At 36.6% G+C, this 20,123-nt stretch overlaps 1 protein-coding gene across 2 annotated transcripts in view; it reads right to left on the bottom strand.

Moving 5' to 3' along the window:
* LOC127525418 (adhesion G protein-coupled receptor A3) overlaps positions 1–20,123 on the bottom strand; it is a 154,580-nt gene that overhangs the window by 112,440 nt on the left and 22,017 nt on the right. For both annotated transcript variants that reach the window (XM_051917952.1, XM_051917953.1), the window contains exons 3-7: positions 13,441–13,512; positions 9,596–9,667; positions 9,358–9,429; positions 8,749–8,912; positions 892–1,105 (exon numbers count right to left, since the gene is read on the bottom strand). In XM_051917952.1, coding sequence (XP_051773912.1) covers positions 892–1,105; positions 8,749–8,912; positions 9,358–9,429; positions 9,596–9,667; positions 13,441–13,512 — 594 coding nt within the window. The remainder of the gene's footprint in view (positions 1–891; positions 1,106–8,748; positions 8,913–9,357; positions 9,430–9,595; positions 9,668–13,440; positions 13,513–20,123) is intronic.

The raw sequence follows: 20,123 nt of genomic DNA, 5'->3' as shown, positions 1-20,123 counted from the left end.
AAAAGACCTGTATCTCTTCTGCTTTGATGTTTAATAACAGAAACTGTACATTATCAATCGACAAGACCGTTGATACATTTTGGAACTGACAAAAGGAGGTTCAGGTACACCTCAGATACTCCGCTAAGAAGACAATAGTGTGAAACACTGCCAAAACCAGCTGATTAATCGCCCTGACCAATGAAGTGACTGTCTTCATGAGTGAATCATTGAATCATTCATTCAAAAGCACTGATTCATTCAGGAATGAAACAAGCAACTGTCTTTATGAGTGACTCTTTACTTCATTCACTTAACCGATTCATTCAGGAATGCTGTGTTTGAAATCACCTCCTATACCCTCATTCACTATTCCCTACATTAGTCCACTAATATAGTTCACTTAAAGGAGTGAATGAAAACGAGTGAATTCGGACCCTGAATGCGCCGGAAGGGCTGCTGCTTTTGCATAGTTTGTGCTTGCCGTTTAATAATCATTTGAAACTCAGCAAACTGGCAGCGCCAATTCTGTAGCTGTTGTGTGTACATCAGTTGTACACTCGTTATTGCGGTGCATTGTGGGATTGAATGAGTGCACTCGATAACATCCACTATGGTTTCGGACACCACTACAAATGGCTGTGCCCTCAAATAGTGCGCTATTTAAGGGTATAGGGAGCGATTTCGGACACAGCCACTGATTCACGTTCAGAAATGTTTATTCATTCACCCAACCGATCCGTTAAAAACACTAATTCATTCAGGTATAAAACAAGCGACTCTCATTGAATCATTCACTTAACCTATTCATTCACCAACACTGATTCATTCAGAAACGCCACTACGGCTTGTTTGAAGCAATGGAGCAAAAACAGACCGGATAATATTGTGTCTAAAATATTATGGTCTCACCTGGTAACGAGGCAGCAGTCGTGAATGATGCTGTCTTCCACATACAGGCCTCTCTCCTCCAGCGTATGGACGGGATGCTGTTCATGGCTCCAGGAGAGTCTGACAGAAGGGTCGAGGTACGAGGCGGTGCACTGCAGGGGCAAACGGTCCCCCCGGAACACCAGCTGCCTCTGGGTGGGAATGAGCTGCAGGACGGGCAGCTCCAGCGGTCCATCTGAGAAACAGACACAATGATGGAGAACAGAGTGCAAAATCAGGCAGGTGGTTGACATGACATACTAAACTCCACCTGAAAACTATTTTTATCGGCATTTCCTTTACAATAATTAGATTCAGCCAAGAAAAGACATTTAACCAATAGTCTAAAACTGCCCAAAACCAGCTGATTAATCACCTGCCACTCACATTTACTTAATCCAATTTAGTGTTACTAATCCTAAAACCGTCAAATTAAGTTCCATAAACATCCATAAAAGTTGCATAAAATTATAACTACCAGAAAATATTTTGAACACCATTTCTTTTGAGAGGCTACATGGAATATTTGTTCTTTTGATACATTTTGGAATTTCATTTGTTGCGCTGCAGGATTATTAAAATCAACTAGTGAAGACAAAAATGGTTATTCAAATGTTGATCAGTTACAGAACGTTCGATACACTTTCCTTTTCATACAGTACATTTAAACTAAAATCAATTGACATGTCAGACATTTTTTTACCTTTATTTTCCAATAAAATTACAAGCAATAAACATGCTATTAATCATTTACATATCAAATACAGTATATAATTTTGATGAACAGATATACAACAACAACAACATAAAAATAAAGGAAAGGGGAAAAAAAAAGCAACATGAGATCTATATGAGATCATCATATACAGTAGTGGCCAAAAGTGATTTAACCATCATATTAAATAATCAATTAAACCATCACAATATGAGGAAACTATTATATATTATATATATATATATATATATATTTATATATATAATACTCTCTATATAATTTTTTTTTTAAATTATTTATTTATTTATTTTTTAATGTTTTAAATATGAGGGAAGAAGAAAACACTAAACTTAGTTAAAATTATTTGGCAAAAAAGGCAAGCTACAGATTTTATTTTATGCAAAAAACAAATGCATAGAAAAATAAAAAGCTGACAGGAAAAAAGCATACATTGACTACAACATAATCAGTTATTAATATTTCAGTGGTTCTCTCTTGTTTTTGCATGTGTTCATAATTTCTTTGTTTGACAGCCTGGCCAAAAATTATGTCTGCACAATAATTTCTTTGCGTTATTATCACAAATAAAACAACTGATATCAAGCACAACTTACAAAATCATATTTAATAATTTTTGAATAAAGAGCGAAGATGTCAATTTTCCTAGGCCGGACTTCACTTTTGGACATCAGATCTAGTTTATCTTAATTACGTGTCAGATATATTTGTAAACTTTGCACTGTAAAAATGCAGTTAGCTATTACAACTTAAAAGTTTGCATTAGAATAAATTTCCTGGATTTAACTTTAATATCAAATATCCAAGCTGTCAATTTGTCAACTACAACTTCACATTTCGAGTCAACTTAAAATTTTAAGGTAGCACTAACACTAACAACTTTTCTATTTTGTTACAGTACTCTGATGCCGTGTTGAAGGGGTTGGTCTGTGCCTCGGACACAGTCATCTCATCTGACTGGACTCTCATATTGAGCTCTGATCAGATTAACCACTCCTGCTGGAATGACCCTCTCCAGAACTAACTTTATAATGACCCTCTCTGTTTACCCGACTCAGATTCCTCATGACTCAAGACTGACTCACCATCTGACGGACTCAACTGGATTAAAATAGTCAGACAGTTAGATGGACGCAGCCTGAAGCAAAAAATTAGATGGTGTTTTTCTTCAAATATCTTGTGGTTTTATAATGCCATATGACACAATCTGGCTCATTTCTTGACTTTTATGTCAAGCAAAGTGAACAAAATGAGCGCAAATTAAATTTAGCATGCGTGTGTGTGTGGGTAGGAGCTTGTGAGTGTGTGTTTGTGTGCACATGAATGTGTGCGTGTGAGTGAATGCGTGTTTGTGTGTGAGTGTGCGCGTGTGCGTTGATTAATCTTAGTTCGTGATAATTTTAGTGTTTATTAATACATTATTAAATTCAAAAGTCGTATATGTTAATATAAATTAATGTTAATACATGAACTAACAGTGAACAGCTGTTTTGCTACAATATAATTAAAATAATTAAGTTTTTTTTTTTATTTAATTCATAAAAAGTAATTTTCTGTTGCAGTTTATCTAAACAAGGCTGTTGTATTATCAGTTGTGTTTTATTTCAGAGGACATGCATGCAGTATTTGCAGCACTTTAACCGGTGCGTCCCTCTCTGACTTCTACACATCTTTCACCTTCTTCAGGCTCACTTGGCCAAATGAAAGCGCGTGGGGATCGTTTTGGCCCCTGAGCGGCCCACGGCAGCTCCTCCAGACTGCAGACACACCAGCAGCAGCTCTGAGCCAAAGTAAATGAATCAGTCGGCCCCAGGGCCGCATATATTATTACCAGACTGTCCTCCAAAAAAAAAAAAAAAAAAACGATTTTCAAGCACCATATTACTACCTATATTTACGTTTTAAAGTCATGTGCCCTCTAGCTGGCGTAAAAATAATGACAGTGTCGTGTTACGCCTGTCGTCATGAAATGACATATGACTGTCACTGCCAATCAAAATGCGTGTTCATTTAAAGGGATAGTTCACCCAAAAATTTAAATTTGATGTTAACCTGCTTACCCCCAGGGCATCCAAGATGTAGGTGACTTTGTTCAGTAGAACACAAATGATGATCTTTAACTCCAACCGTTGCGGTCTGTCAGTCGTATAATGCATGTCAATGGGAACTCCATCTATAAGAGTCAAAAAGACATGCACAGACAAATCCAAATTAAACCCTGCGGCTCATGACGACACATTGATGTCCTAAGACACGAAACGATCGGTTTGTGTGAGAAACCGAACAGTATTTATATCATTTTTTACCTCTAATACACCACTATGTCCAACTGCCTTGAGCATCCGGTGTGTGAGGTCTGAATGCACTCTGATGCCGGAAGTGAACGCTCGCACTCATTGACATATACACGCGAGACATCACTTCCGGCATCAGAGCGCATTTTCAGACCTCACACACCGGATGCTCAAGGCAGTTGGACATAGTGGTGTTTTAGAGGTAAAAAATGATATAAATACTGTTCAGTGCACAAACCGATCGTTTTGGATGTGTCGTCACGAGCCGCAGGGTTTAATTTGGATTTGACTGTGCATGTTTTTTTGACTCTTATAGATGGAGTTCCCATTGACATGCATTATACGACTGACAAACTGCAACGGTTGGAGTTAAAAATCATCATTTGTGTTCTACTGAAGAAACAAAGTCACCTACATCTTGGATGCCCTGGGGGTAAGCAGATAAACATCAAATTTTCATTTTTGGGTGAACTATCCCTTTAAATGCAATGTGTGGACTTTTTACATCATTTGTCCTATTTCCATTTAGCAAAACTCATTTTTTTTTATTAACAACTACACCCACCCCACCCCTAAACCTACCCTTAGTGATTTATAGTGCATATACTCTTCATGAGCACATGCGTTCCCTCGGATCAAACCCACGATCGCATGATCACATGATTTCATATTGTTATATATTGCAATGCTCTGCCAAGTGAGCTACGCGAAACCCAAAATATGACGCAGATAAAAGAGAACAATGCATTAAAATGAAAGTGTCCTGTTGTTGATAGGGGCACAACTTTAGCAAATGCTCCTATGGGTCGTATTTCATTAATTAAAATGAACGTGTCCTGTTGTCGATAGGGGCGCAACTTTAGTAAACGTTCCTATGGGTCGTATTTCAGGGAAGTGACAAACAACCTATATAGGCGTATTGGTTGGAGAACATGTTGATCATTACAGCACCACTCCTGAGAGACAAGACCAGCAGAGGCTGCTGTGGATCCCAGCGGAAGAGCACCTGATCTGGACAGAGGGACGCCGTCATGCCGCCTGCCCACCCTGGAGGACGAGCCACGACCGCTAATAACATAGGGTGAGTCTGTGTGTAATTACACTGGGCTTCTGCTCCATCTGCTACTCATCACAACAGCAGAGAATAACAAATAAAAGAGACAAAACGTGTGTCAAAGAATGAGAGAGAGACGGAGAGACTAGTGCTTGATATTGTTATTGAAAAATAAATAAATAAATAAAAACTAAATTTAAAAGACTTAAAAATGTGAAATGTTGCCTTGGCAACTAACGGAAATGAAATAACTAATTAATGAAGTTAATTAAGTAAAATTAAGTAAAACTGAATTAAAAAAAATTAAATAAATAAAGCTAACAAGAAATGTAAAAAAAAAAAAAAAAAACTAATAAAAATGACAAAAGCACGTAACAAAATCACAAACTGAAAGCTAAAATGAAAACTGGAAAGAAAAATAAAATAAATAAGAATAAAAAAATAAAAATAATAAATACTATAATAGAATTTAAATAATACTAAAATAAGGAAAACGGAAAATAAAAATAAATAAATAAATATACATTTTATTATTTTATAATAAATATAATAAATTTTATATATTAATAAATATTATAATAGTATTGAAATAATACTAAAACTAACATTAAAATAAAAACTGAACAATTTAAATAAATAAAAACTACATTCAAAATATTATATAAATATATATAAATACTCAAGCTAACATTAAACTGAAAACTGAAAAAAAGAAAATAAAACTAAAATGAATATAAAAAATTAAACATTAACAAATACCATAATAGCACATAAAAATACTGAAATTACAATTAAAATAAAAACTGAAAAGAAAAATAAAATAAATAAAAATATAAACTACATTCAAAATATGAATAAATACTATAATAGTATTTATAATACTAAAACTAACATTTAAACTAAAACTGAAAAATAAAATTAAAAAAATTAAATCAAAACAAAAACTACATTGAAAATATTGATAAATAATATACTAGTATATAAATACTACTAAAATGACAATGGACTATAGCAAAGCTACTTTGAAACTAAAATCTTACAACTCTATAACTACACATAAAGTAAATGTAGTTAAACTAAAGCTTTTGAAAAAACGTTTGGAAAAGTAGTTAGTTAACAGTTAACTAACATAAAGTAGCTGAAGCTGTTTAAGGGAAAAATATCTTTGACTACAAAAATGTTTAGAACTACTAGATGATGTCATGATCTTTGCCATCAGATCAGTATTTATGTGAAACAGAAACAATAAATGTGGCGGCATTAAACTTGAACAGATACTTATACACTAAACATAACTAATAAAATTAGCAAATGAATCTTTTTTGAACCATTTACTGAACTGAACCATCTGAGTGAACCAATTCACTAAAATGAATTACACTTCTCTGATATACAGACGAGAATCAGTAGTGCTCCTCATGTGAACAGCACTATATGATGCCTATGTAGTGTGTCTTAAATGAAAGTAGCTGCCTATGTAGACTGTAGGACGCACACTAGGTTTTGGAACAGAGCATCTTACGTAATGATGGTTTCTGAAACACACTGCCAATGTAAATTGTATGTGTAATAAACGTCCCGAGAGCGCTTCTGTTAGTGATCTTATGTTTCAAATAATACTTCACCCAAACACACAGCACAGCGCGCTACAGAAAACCACACAGACATAACGAGCGTCAAACTGAGCCTCGGGACAGCGGATCCAGTGGATGAGTGAGCTGGCATGAGTTTCAGTGTGCTACTGAAGCTCTGTGAAAATAACTGCTGTAATTCTGTAAAAGATGATTCCAGCGGTGCCAAAAATCACAAACACTCTCTGTAGTGCGAATACGTAGAGTAATGCTGACAATACACTTATATGAAACGTGCCAATTCATTTAAACTACACGTACCTCTATATGACACACAGCATTATGAGCTGTTCTGTTAACATAAAATAAAGCAATAAGCCATGAGATACAGATACTTAAGTTTAACAGCACGTCTGTCAGAATGTACAGCACAAAATAGCATGATAAAGCATCTATCTAAAGCATTTTTAAATAATTACATTTATTTACAGCTAATGTGCAGTTGGCTATATACAGTATATGATATTTTACACAAGGTTCATCCAAAAAGATCTCAGAGTTGGGACTGTTTTCTAACATTACATTTTTGTCCATTCATCAATGCAAATTTACTGCGACTCCAGCTATGCAAATGAGGCTTATTGTGAATTGCATGCCAAAATAACGCACACAAACATGCATAATTCAGAATTCATTCTTACTAAATGAATTCCTACAAAAAAAACAAAAAAAAAATGTGGGCATGTTTGTGCAATAATATTTTTTTTATTATAAAAATGCAAAATGTGAAAAAAAATGAAGGTTTTCAACAGTAAAATTTAAATAATTGTATTTTTTTTATTATTTATTTAATTCATAAAAATAAATCTTTCTGTTGCAGTCTATATGAACTTCAAAGTATGCAAACATCAGCTATGCAAATGAGAATCATTGTGAATTGAATCGGGCACCGATACTAAATTTCTCTGCCGATACAGATTATTCAAAATGATATGTATTTTAACTGTATTTTCAGCTGATGAAACACAGATTAAGTGATTACATGAGGCATGATACATTCTGGTAAGCTGTACTGTATCTTTCAAAATCCCTGTTGATGTTCATGCATGTGTTTTGAGACGTAACTTGTATTAATGTGGAAGAAAAGACTCGCACTCCGCGCTGCCGCTTGAGCTACAACAATGTCACGTCACATTTAAGAGCGTCAAAACAGCATGTATTGTTTGAATTTTGTGATAAAATGGACAGAATTTAAAAACTGAGACTTAGTTTCTTATCAGGAGTAACAAAGCACAAAGCCCTTTGTTATTATTGGATGGGAAACGCTACAAATAATGTTTGATGTAGCAAAAAAAAAAAACGTAGACCTGGCAACCCTGGCTTGAACTACGGTCATTCATAGGGTCAAAAAGAGCTAAATTCAACACAAAAAAGGAGCTAAATTCCACCCCTTTTGATTGACAGATATAATCAGCCCTGATCATCGGCTCTTTTTAAACAATCGGCTGATGGCCAATAGTGATAATAATAGCTTTTATTGGCCGGTACGGATTGTTGGCCGATACATCGGTGCATCTCTACACACAACACATGCAAAGTTTGCATAATTCTTTCCTCCTCAATACATTCTTACTAATAAAAATGTGGGGATGTTTTTGCAATATATATATATTTTTTTAATTCAAAAAATGCAAAAAATAAAGGTTTTCAACTGTAAAATCAAAATAAATATTTATTATTTCATATAATTTATTAAAATTAATCTTGCAGTCTATATAAACAAGTCTATTCTCTTAAAATGTTTTCACTTCAGAGGAGATGTACTTGCAGGACATGTATTTGCAGCACTTTGCAGCAAAAAGATTTTTAGAGTTGGATCTCTAAAATCATTACATTTTTGTCCAATGGTCAACGCAAACTTCAGCTATGCAAATGAGGCTTATTATGAATCGAATCGGATTAACAGAAAAGTGTGGGCGTGTTTGTGCATCACCTGTTTGCATAATTCCTTTAGTGAATCACATGCTAAAATAATGCACACAAATACAATGTCATCAGTGTGATTAATTCACTCTTACTGAATTCCTACATAAATTTGGTCACTCAAGATAATAAAATTCACCAGATATATATTTAATCTATTTACATTATTTTAGCATTGCAGAGTAATACTGTGTCAAGTCTTACCACAGGTGAGCTGGTGTTCCTGAAGGCTGCGGAGCTCCAGTCCATGAAGACGGCTCGGATACACACATACGGATTCATTGCCCACACGCACAGACTGAATCCTGACCCACGACAACAACCAGCGCAGCTGACAATCACAGAACAGATAGTCTGTGCCCATGCTCCTGGAAACACACAACAACAAGCTTTAAAAGATCATATTAGTAATATTATTGATTCAATGAGAACAGAATTTGAACTGAACTGAGCTGAGCTGAACAACAACACTAACTTTGCAACAACGACACTGTTATTGAACTGAACTGAATCAACATTTAACTGAATTGATCTGAATAATGAGACTATTGTGCTCTTAGAGCTAAAAATGTAATATTTCATAATTGATGAATTCTATAACATTATCTTTCTGGGTTTTTTTATGCAATATCCCAAAATTTGCATCAAAAACATGTGGGTGGGAACTCATTTTTGCAGTTTTGCTTCAATTATTGTTCGTCTTGGACCGGAAAGAGAATTTTGAACTCTGAAACTTTCAGTAGTTTTTCAAAGTACAATCAAATCATGACCCAGTTTAACAGATTTACACGTACAAAATAGTGCAAATCTTACAGCACTCTGAGGGAAGGCACGTGTGTGAAAAGCCCCTCCGGCAGTGTGGAGAAAATATTCCCAGACAGATTCCTGAAAGACACACAGACGTTACACTAAAACCTCTAAGACAATTCATGCCAAGGCATTAAAACAGAACTAAGAATATAAATTATTAGCGATAAACAGTTCCCAGTGCTCATAAGAGAGAGATAAAGATATATATACACAGAGAGAGGAAGAAAGAAACTGCACTCACAGTTTGGAGAGGCGGCCAAGGTCAAGAAACATATCAGCAGAGAAGCAGCCAATCCTGTTGCTGGAAAGATCCCTGAGGAAACACACACACAGACACACACAGTCTGTCAGCTGAGATAAATGATCTGACATCAAACACCAGCATCAAAACCTTCAGACTGGATTGTGAATATATGAAGATCTGTGTGAGTGTTTGAGCATAAACACTCCTGGATCCATTTGGGTTTGATTTGGTTATTTCTTTCGATACCAGTGTTGACCTTTCCTGACCCGACCTCTGGATCAGCGAGATTACTGAAACAACACATTAACCCAGACAAAAACACTTAAACAACTTCATAGCATAGAAAAATCTAATTCTTACATTTTCCGACAGGTGATTCCCTGTGCAAAACTCACTGCAATAACTGGCCAAGGCGTTACTATGCAGTTGCTGCGGTGATCTAATTGCTCAGGGGGTTGCCAAGGTGTTACTTTGCAGTCGCTATGGTAATCTAATGGTTTTAAAGCATTGCTCAGGTGGTTGCCAAGGTGTTACTATGCAGTTGCTGAGGTGATCTAATGGTTTTAAAGCATTACTCAGGGGGTTGCCAAGGCGTTACTATGTAGTTGCTGTGGTGATCTAATGGTTTTAAAGCATTGCTCAGGTAGTTGCCAAGGCGTTGCTATCCAGTTGCTATGGTTACCTAATGGTTATAGAGAATTGCTTAGGTGGTTGCCAAGGCATTTCTGGTTTTAAAGCATTGCTCAGGTGGTTGCCACGGCATTATTATGTAGTTGCTATGGTGATCTAATTGTTTTAAAGCATTGCATCGGTGGTTGTCAAGGTGTTACTATGCAGTTGCTATGGTGATCTAATGGTTTTAAAGCATTGCTCAAGTGGTTGCCAAGGCGTTGCTATGCAGTTGATGTGGTGATCTAATGGTTTTAAAGCATTGCTCTGGTGGTTGCCAAGGAATTACTGGTTTTAAAGCATTGCTCAGGTGGTTGCCAAGGCGTTATTATGCAGTTACTATGGTGATCTAATGGTTTTAAAGCATTGCTCAAGTGACCCCAGTAATCTCACATGTGTCTCCTCTAGATCTCAACAATGTCTCAAATCATGCTCAGATCCCAATATCTGGAATCAAAATGAAAACGATATAAACTCAATATGAACATTTCCTAGCAGGGTTATTTTAGAATTATTTTTTTGCTATTATAGTATTATATTAATATTTTAATATTAATATTATTCACTTTTATTTTCAGTTTTAATTTTAATTTAAGCTTTAGTAATTGTGTTATGTGCTTTTGTATTTTTTTTTTTATATTTCTACTTAAGTTTTATTTATTATTTACTGGAATTTTAGCAATTTTAGTACTTACACTTTATTTCAGTTAGTTGCCTTTTTTTTTTAACTTTCATTTAAGTTTTTTAAGTTTAAGTGTTACATTTAATATTTATATTGGATTTTATTATTTTTTTTGTTTGTTTGTTTGATTTTAATTTATGTCAGCTTAAACCATTAAAAGTTATTTTTTAAGTTTTAGATAACAATAACAGCACTGCATCCAAGACCAAATGATCTGACTATTATATGACTATGTGAACTATTGACTCCTTACTGTAATTTTATTTCTGCAGTTAAATTAGTGGGAGAAACATCTGAGACAGAGTTTACATTAAACACAACTGAGTCTCCATTAAATCACTAGAGCAATGAAAGAGCAACCGCTGAGCACCCGGTTTCTGCATCCATAAATGAACCGGTTACTCTTTATCAGGCACATTTCATCTGAAGAGACGTTCACTGAGGTAACGGGACCCTTGAGGAAAATAAGGGTTAAGTGCTTTAGGAGCTGGACTCTAATCTTAGTAACTCGCCAATTACTCCTACTTGAGACTGAACCCACGACCGGAGCAGATCCTGAACGTTTGGCAACCACAGCGACGAACCTCCAGTGATACGAACAAACCTTCCATTCAATAACTCGACATGAAGCATAACTCGGCAGCTGTGGTGTGTTGTGTGTGTGAGTGCGTGCGTGCGTGCGTGTGTGTGTGTGTGTGTGTGGTTTCATGCCCGCTGTAATGAGAAACATGCGCTGCTGCGGTGCAGTGGGAGCGGTTCAGTTCAGTGCTGTAATCATCGGTTGCGAGCTCTTAAATTAGACCTGCCGCTTAAATTATACGCGTACAGCAGCCTGGCACACACACATCCACAATCAGCCGCTCAAATCCACCAATCAGTGTCACATTAAACCGTCCACACGGCTCCCGTTTCTCCTGCCACATCTGTGCGTCGAGATGCTAAAAGCCTCTTCACAACAGAATTAACCTTCAGATCGGCTTCGGCTCTGATTCTGAAGGGTGTTGCATAAAGATGTGATCTAATATTCACAAATGGGGGATCAAATGTAAAAGTTTAAGAACATATTTTCCCAGCTATCCCAGCTAACAGGGAATGTTCTCAGAACTTTAGCTAAAGTTGTGGCAAGTTTCAAACAAACATTCTTCCAGGAATGTTCAAAGTGGTCTTTAATAATGTTCCCAAAACGTTAGCACAAAACACATCGTTCATGGAATGTTTTTAAATGTTGTAACTTGTTTCGGAATGTTCAAAGTTAAGTTCCAATAATGTTTGCAAAATGATAAAACGGAATGTTCTCTTAACGTTCATACAACCAAGAAAAGACGTTTTTTGTTGAACTTTTTGTTGTTTTGAACGTTCAGAGAACATTCAGAAGTATCTTTTGCAATGGGAACGTTAGCAAAATGTTCTAAGAACATATTGTTAGCTGTGGTGCTTCTGGCTCTGCTTTTACTTTTACTGCAAAAACTGCTGAAAAACTTCGAAAATCACCCGAATAAAGTTCAATTTTTTACACCTTTTTTATGCAAATTAATTTCTATTTCCTATCAAATTAAACAAAATAAATGTAATAATGACTTGTGGTTTAGAAACAATGTGCTCGGCCAAACTTAACGGCTACTAGTAGCCAATCAGATGAGTAAATTATTCAGTCACATGACTCGTTGTGTTCAGGAATAAATGTTTCCATCATAGTTTATGAGCATGTCTTCTTATAAAATGAAAAAAAAAAGTAATGTGCATTTTTTGTGTAGTTTTTTATGCAATATCCGAAAATCCGAAAATCAAATTCCTTGTATTATCTATTTAAACAGTACAGAATAGCATACAAATATTACAGAGTTTTGCTATTTTCTGAGCACCAAAAGTTTCAATAAAACCTGAAATCACCTATACTGTGGGTAATTTTCACACTGCAAATAATCATGTTCTTCCTCAGTGTTTCTGTCTTGTTTTCCAGCAAAAATATCAAACACTCTTAAATCAAGATACATTTACTGGAGAAGCAAAATGACTGAAGATATTAAGTCATAAGAAGATATAAAATATATGAAAATTAAATTAAATAAGACTTAATACCTAAAGTCATTTTGCTTCTCAGTGAAATATTTCTTGATTTTATTAATGTTTAGAAATTTGTACTGAGTGAAGTAACAGATTTAAAAATAGTACGTTTTTAATGCAACAGCCCCCATGACCAAAATAGTTTTATAATGTTTTATATAATATAAATAAGCACTTAATATCTTAATTTAAATCTAAAGGGTTTCTGTTTCCAGCATCAAGTAATTTATCTGTTATCACAGCCAGTCAGAACATATTGGATGTGTAAAATATGGGATTATGGACAGTTCATCTTTAAGAAACGGTTGGAAAACTGTTGGTCTTCTGATGAGAGATTCTAGTTCCAGAAACATTTCTAGAACATTGTAGCATCAAGAAAACACGATAATTGCAGGTTTTCATTATCCGAGGTCATAATCATACTTACAATCTCTTCAGAGCTGTCAGGCCATGAAACGCACCGGGGGCGATTCTGCTGATGAGATTACTTCTGAGATCCCTAAAGACATCAGCGAGAGAGACATAGAGATACATGACAAAAGCAAAACTATTGAGCGAAAGAACAGTTCACAGTATAAATAAATAAATACTACCATACAAAAGCTTGGGGTCAGTTTTTTTAAGAAATTAATATTTTATTCAGCAAGCACAAATTAAATTGATCAAATCAATGATTTCTGAAGGATCATGTGACACCGAAGACTGATCAGAGAAATAAATTACATTTTATAATATATTTTCAAATAGAAAACTCTTATTTCAAAATTGCAATAATATTTCATAATATTACTCCAAACTTTTGAACAGTAGGGTGTGTAAAAAAAAAAGGAAAAAAACTTGCATATAAACACATATAATTATATATCATGTATATAAATTATACATTATATATATAAATTATATACAAGTTATACTTGTATAACAGTGTAAATTTGCTGTCCCCTCAAAACAACTCAACACACAGCCATTGATGTCTAAACCGCTGGCAACAAAAGTGAGTACACCCCTAAGTGAAAATGTCCAAATTGGGCCCAATTAGCAATTTTCTCTCCTCGGTGTCATGTGACTCATTAGTGTTACAAGGTCTCAGGTGTGAATGGGGAGCAGGTGTGTTAAATTTGGTGTTATTCGCTCTCACTCTCTCATACTGGTCACTGGAAGTTCAACATGGCACCTCATGGCAAAGAACTCTCTGAGGATCTGAAAAAAAGAATTGTTGCTCTACATAAAGATGGCATAGGCTATAAGAAGATTGCCAAGACCCTGAAACTGAGCTGCAGCACAGTGGCCAAACAGTTTGCTGAAGACAAGCAGACTAAGGACATGGATTACTGGAACCATGTCCTGTGATCTGATGAGACCAAGATAAACTTATTTGGTTCAGATGGTGTCGAGCGTGTGTGGCGGCAACCAGGTGAGAAGCACAAAGACAAGTGTGTCTTGCCTACAGTCAAGCATGGTGGTGAGAGTGTCATGGTCTGGGGCTGCATGAGTGCTGCCGGCACTGGGGAGCTACAGTTCATTGAGGGAACCATGAATGACAACATGTACTGTGACATACTGAAGCAGAGCATGATCCCCTCTCTTCAGAGACTGGGCCGCAGGGCAGTATTCCAACATGATAACGACCCCAAACACACCTCCAAGACGACCACTGCCTTGCTAAAGAAGCTGAGGGTAAAGGTGATGGACTAAACCCTATTGAGCATCTGTGGGGCATCCTCAAACAGAAGGTGGAGGAGCGCAAGGTCTCTAACATCCACCAGCTCTGTGATGTCGTCATGGAGGAGTGGAAGAGGACTCCAGTGGCAACCTGTGAAGCTCTGGTGAACTCCATGCCCAAGAGGGTTAAGGCAGTGCTGGAAAATAATGGTGGCCACACAAAATATTGACATTTTGGGCCCAGTTTGGACATTTTTACTTAGGGGTGTACTCTCTTTTGTGGCCAGCGGTTTAGACATTAATGGCTGTGTGTTGAGTTATTTTGAGGGGACAGCAAATTTACACTGTTATACAAGCTGTACACTCACTACTTTACATTGTAGCAAAGTGTCATTTCTTCAGTGTTGTCACATGAAAAGATATAATAAAATATTTACAAAAATGTGAAGGGTGTACTCACTTCTGTGAGATACTGTATATATATATATTATATATATATATATATATATATATATATATATATATATATATATATATATATATATATATATATATATATAAACAAGTTTACAAGTGGTTTAATTCATAAAATGTAATAAAAAAATAAAAATTAATTAAAACAAAATGAATTAATTAAAACTAACATTAAAATGATCACATGATGGAAAGCCCTAAAAGGTTCTATATATGAAGTGTGTGACGGAACCCTTTAAGGTTCCATATAGAACTTTTCTTCTTAAATTTTATAACTCCACACTTCCAACCACACATAAACACTTCAAACCTCTGTGTTCAGCTCTGACTGACTGTCTCAGTCCAAGTGCACTAAAAATACATGACACGATATCATGATATGACTCCTGGCTTTCCTCTGAGGCCAAAACAAACTTCCTGAAATTGTGTCGCAGTGTTTCCTGTGTCTGAGGGGAGTGACAGGAGACCCTCCACATGTCTGTACACAATGAGTCCAGCTCACACACATTTGCGGACAAACCGTGCAGGAAAAATGTCATAAGACAGATTTTTGACCTTTCATAATCCTTCTTTCTTGGAAGATCGGAGGCCTTCTGGTTTCCTGTTTGGTTATTTGCGAAGCAATAGCAACAACTGAATGTTTTAGAAGCTTTTCAAAAACAAAAACACCAAGATATGCATTTCAAATCATTCATCTGGTTATAAATCACAGTTCTCAGCACTTTTGGATTGATTAAATGTGGTTAATGTGAAATATTTAACGCTCAAGTGTGACGGTCATTACTGCTGATAAATGGCTTCTGTCCGGCTCAAATGGTGTGTGACTCCAGTGAAACGGTAAGTTCGGAAACACTTTTGTTCAGCACCATTAAACTTTTCTGTTCATCCCACTTGTTTCCAGAGCGTAAAGGAAGTTTGCATGCCATCTTTCAAAAACGTTCATACGCAATATTTCATGGTCTTAAAAGTGCCATCTATCATTTGATATGCATCTGTGTTGATCAAGACGAAAACACATATGCCATGCATGCTTAAAAATTATTTGCATTAGGGTTCCTTTAATTCATTTAACTCAGAATAGTAAGGACAATTTACTACAACTGCAAAAAATGATCTTCTTCCTCAGTGTTTCTGTCTTGTTTTCCAGCACAAATATCTAAACATTCTTAAATCAAGATACATTTACTGGAGAAGCAAAATGACTGAAGATATTAAGTTTTGTTTCAAATTAAAACAAAATTAAGTGAGTTTATGCTTAAAACAAACAAAAAAATATCAATGTCAGTGGGGTCAGAAAAACTAAACTGAGAGGGAAAACAAGATAATGTTTGACCTCACTGACAGTTTTTTTTCTTGTTTTAAGCATAAACTCAATTAATTTGGTTTATTTTATTATTATTATTTATTTATTTTTTTTGGAAAGCAAGAATTAATATCTTAAGTAATTTTGATTCTCAATGATATGCATATTTATTCAATAATGTTTAGATATTTGTAATGGAAAACAAAACAAAAAATACTAAATAAGAAAATAATTAAAAAACTAAATTAATTAAACTGAAGAAAAAAATGTGAACAATTGTTTTAAGCATAAATTCACTTAATTTTGACTTTTTTTCAAAATAGATATTTGTAATTGAAAACAAAACAAAAATAATAAGTAAGAAAATCATGTTTTGCAGCATAAGAGACTCAGATTTGTGTTGTGTCTCTGGCTCGACTCACTGCTGTAAAGTTTTTCAAACTAAAGCCTGTTTGACATCTAGATGATTTCCTCATGTCTATACTGACTTTATGGGCTCAGCAGAGAGTTAAACACCTGATAAACTTCACCAGCCAGTAATTATCTTCCATAACCCATAATATCTACAGGGGAATCCATTCAGCCTGAGCTAAAGGTGGCGGCGTGGCTCGCACATGACACTAATGTGTAGATTTATATCCTAATCGTCACGCTCACATGTGTAGGCCTTTCAGAAACGTGCCGGAATGGAATGAATGTGTGTTTCTTCAAGACAATTAATGGAGCGTACGAGTGGATTAACCTAAACTAACAAACGGCAGACGCTGTAGAAGAGTTTGACAGAGAGCAGAGCTGAAAGTCTCTCATTAGTGAGAATCCAGCAGCGTTTTAATGACACTTCTGAGGGGGATGATTTCACTAAAACACCACGTCATGTTGAGAAAGTACTATATGTTTAAACAATCTACGTCTGTTGAGAAAGACTAAATGTCTAAATGTGCTTCTGTGAAGTGTCACATCACATCCTGTACAACATTATAAAACACAAAGGGAGAAATAGCGAGCATTCAAATGCTGCTTCAACAACCAGTAGGAAAGATAGATCACAAAGGAGGCGGAGCTGAACTCTGATTGGCCCCTTCAGTGATTCTGAGCTGGACAGTGATTGGTTACAAAAAATGAGCAACTGTAAATGGTTTTAAACTGTTTTTAAGAAGGCAAAATTATGACAAGAGACTTGCAAATGTCTCATAATGGGCTGATTAAAAATATATTTTTATCTCATAATTAAATTGATGACCAAAGTTGACGTGCTTTTGTTCTTAAATTGCTTGAAAAATAAGTAACACATGTGATTGTCTTGAATTAGCCACTAGAAATATTGAAATGAAAAATAAATCTTGTAACATTACAAATGAGTATCTCAACTGTTGAGATTAAACAGAGAGCAGTTCCTCTAAAGTTTCAGCAAAAACCTCAACAATCTCTCAAAATGTGCTCCGATTTGCCAAGAAACTACGTCTGCAATAAAAAGTCTTAATATGAACATTTCTCATCATATACTCCTGAAGCCAAATGGTCTGAGCTGCTGTCAACATTTAGCTCTGTATTCCTTACTGGGGAATTTTTAGGAGAAACATCCGAGACAAAGTTTGTTCATTCATGAAAATGCTAAAAAACTTTCTAAAGTTTTCTAAAGTGAATGAGCAGACGGTAAACAATAAAGATTTCCTCTGGGAGAGTAAAATAAAACTTTCAGTCACAATGGCACAAGCACTGAAAGGGCTTTTATTGTGTAATGATGCTGAGTTACTGGAAATGACGGTGACTCTAAAGCAAGATTGGGGTCAGAGCTCCGGTGTGTGTCCTACTAACCGAGCCAGTTCTCATCAGTCTAATTGCAACTGTAAATAAAAAGAGGAACACACACAGACACACAACAACAACGTCTACAATTGTTGCTGCTGTTTTGAGATGGACAGGAAACCAAGCTGGTGTAAAAAGGTCACCTATGCGTCCGTTGTGACATCACTGTCTAAAAGTCCACTTCCTGTTGCAGTTTCCTTCCAATAACAGGGTCAGCCATTATAAAGAGCTCTCAGTGGAACTGCTTGAGTTGAGAGCCAGATTTATGGTGACTGATGACCTCTGATACATCACTGTCTCTCAGGCCCAAATGTGCTATTTCACCGCTAACTCAAGGAACGTGACAGGAAGATGGAAAATAATGTAAAACGTTACATGCATGTGATTGTGGTCTGACAGTTTTCCGTTGTTGACATTTGAAATTAAATTCTGCATAGAGCCCTGATGAAGTCAACATGCTAAGAGCGCTAGCAAATGTTGGTAAGTTCCCTGCAAATGTTGATTTACTTTGCTGGAATTAATGCTAAACACACTTTTGAAAATATGATACAGAGTGGATGGATGGAGGGCTGGATGGAGGGATGAAGGGATGATGGATGGAAAGATGATGGATGGATGGATGGATGGAGGGATGAAGGGAGGGATGATGGATGGATGGAGGGATGGATGGAAGGAGAGATGATGGAGGGTGGGAGGGATGATGATGAATGCATGATGATGGATGGATGGATGGATGATAGAGGGATGATGAATGGATGGATGATAGATGGAGGGAGGGATGGATGGAGATATGGATGGATGGAGGAACAACTAAATGGAGGGATGGATGGAGAGATGATGGATGGATGGAGGGATGGACAGAGGGATGAGGAATGGATGGATGGATGGAGGAATAGATAAATGGAGGGATAGATGGATGCATGGATGGATGGATGGATGGATGGAGGAATAGATAAATGGAGGGATAGATGGATGGACGGAGGGATGATGGATGGATGGAGGAATAGATAAATCGAGGAATGGACGGATGGATGGAGGAATAGATAAATGGAGGGATAGATGGATGGACAGAGGGATGATGGATGGATGGATGGAGGAATAGATAAATGGAGGGATAGATGGATGGATGGACGGATGGATGGGTGGAGAGATGATGGATGGATGGATGGATGGATGGACAGATGGACGGATGGATGGATGGATTGAGGAACAGATAAATGGTGGGATGGATGGATGATGGATGAATGGATGGAGGGAGGGATGGACAGAGGGATGAGAGATGATGGATGAATGGATGGAGAGATGATGGATGGATGGATGAGAGATGATGATGAATGGATGGATGGATGGAAGGATGGACAGAGGGATGGATGGATGGATGGATGGATGGATGGATGGAGGGAGGGAGGGATGATGGATGGATGGATGGATGGAGGGAGGGAGGGATGGACAGAGGGATGGAGGGATGATGGATGGATGGATGGATGGATGGAGGGACAGAGGGAGGGAGGGAAGGAGGGATGATGGATGGATGGATGGATGGATGGACAGAGGAATGAGAGATGATGGATGATTGGATGGAGAGATGATGGATGGATGGATGGATGGATGAGAGATGATGATGAATGGATGGATGGATGGACAGAGGGAGGGAGGGAGGGAGGGAGGGATGATGGATGGATGGATGGAGGGAGGGATGGACAGAGGGATGGAGGGATGATGGATGGATGGATGGATGGATGGATGGAGGGATGGATGGATGGATGGATGGAGGGACAGAGGGAGGGAGGGAAGGAGGGATGATGGATGGATGGATGGATGGATGGATGAGAGATGATGGATGGATGGATGGATGGATGGATGGA

This window comes from Ctenopharyngodon idella, chromosome 13 (genome assembly GCF_019924925.1).
Source record: "Ctenopharyngodon idella isolate HZGC_01 chromosome 13, HZGC01, whole genome shotgun sequence".
Taxonomy (NCBI): Eukaryota; Metazoa; Chordata; class Actinopteri; order Cypriniformes; family Xenocyprididae; genus Ctenopharyngodon; species Ctenopharyngodon idella.
This window is presented reverse-complemented; position numbering and strand designations above follow the sequence as displayed.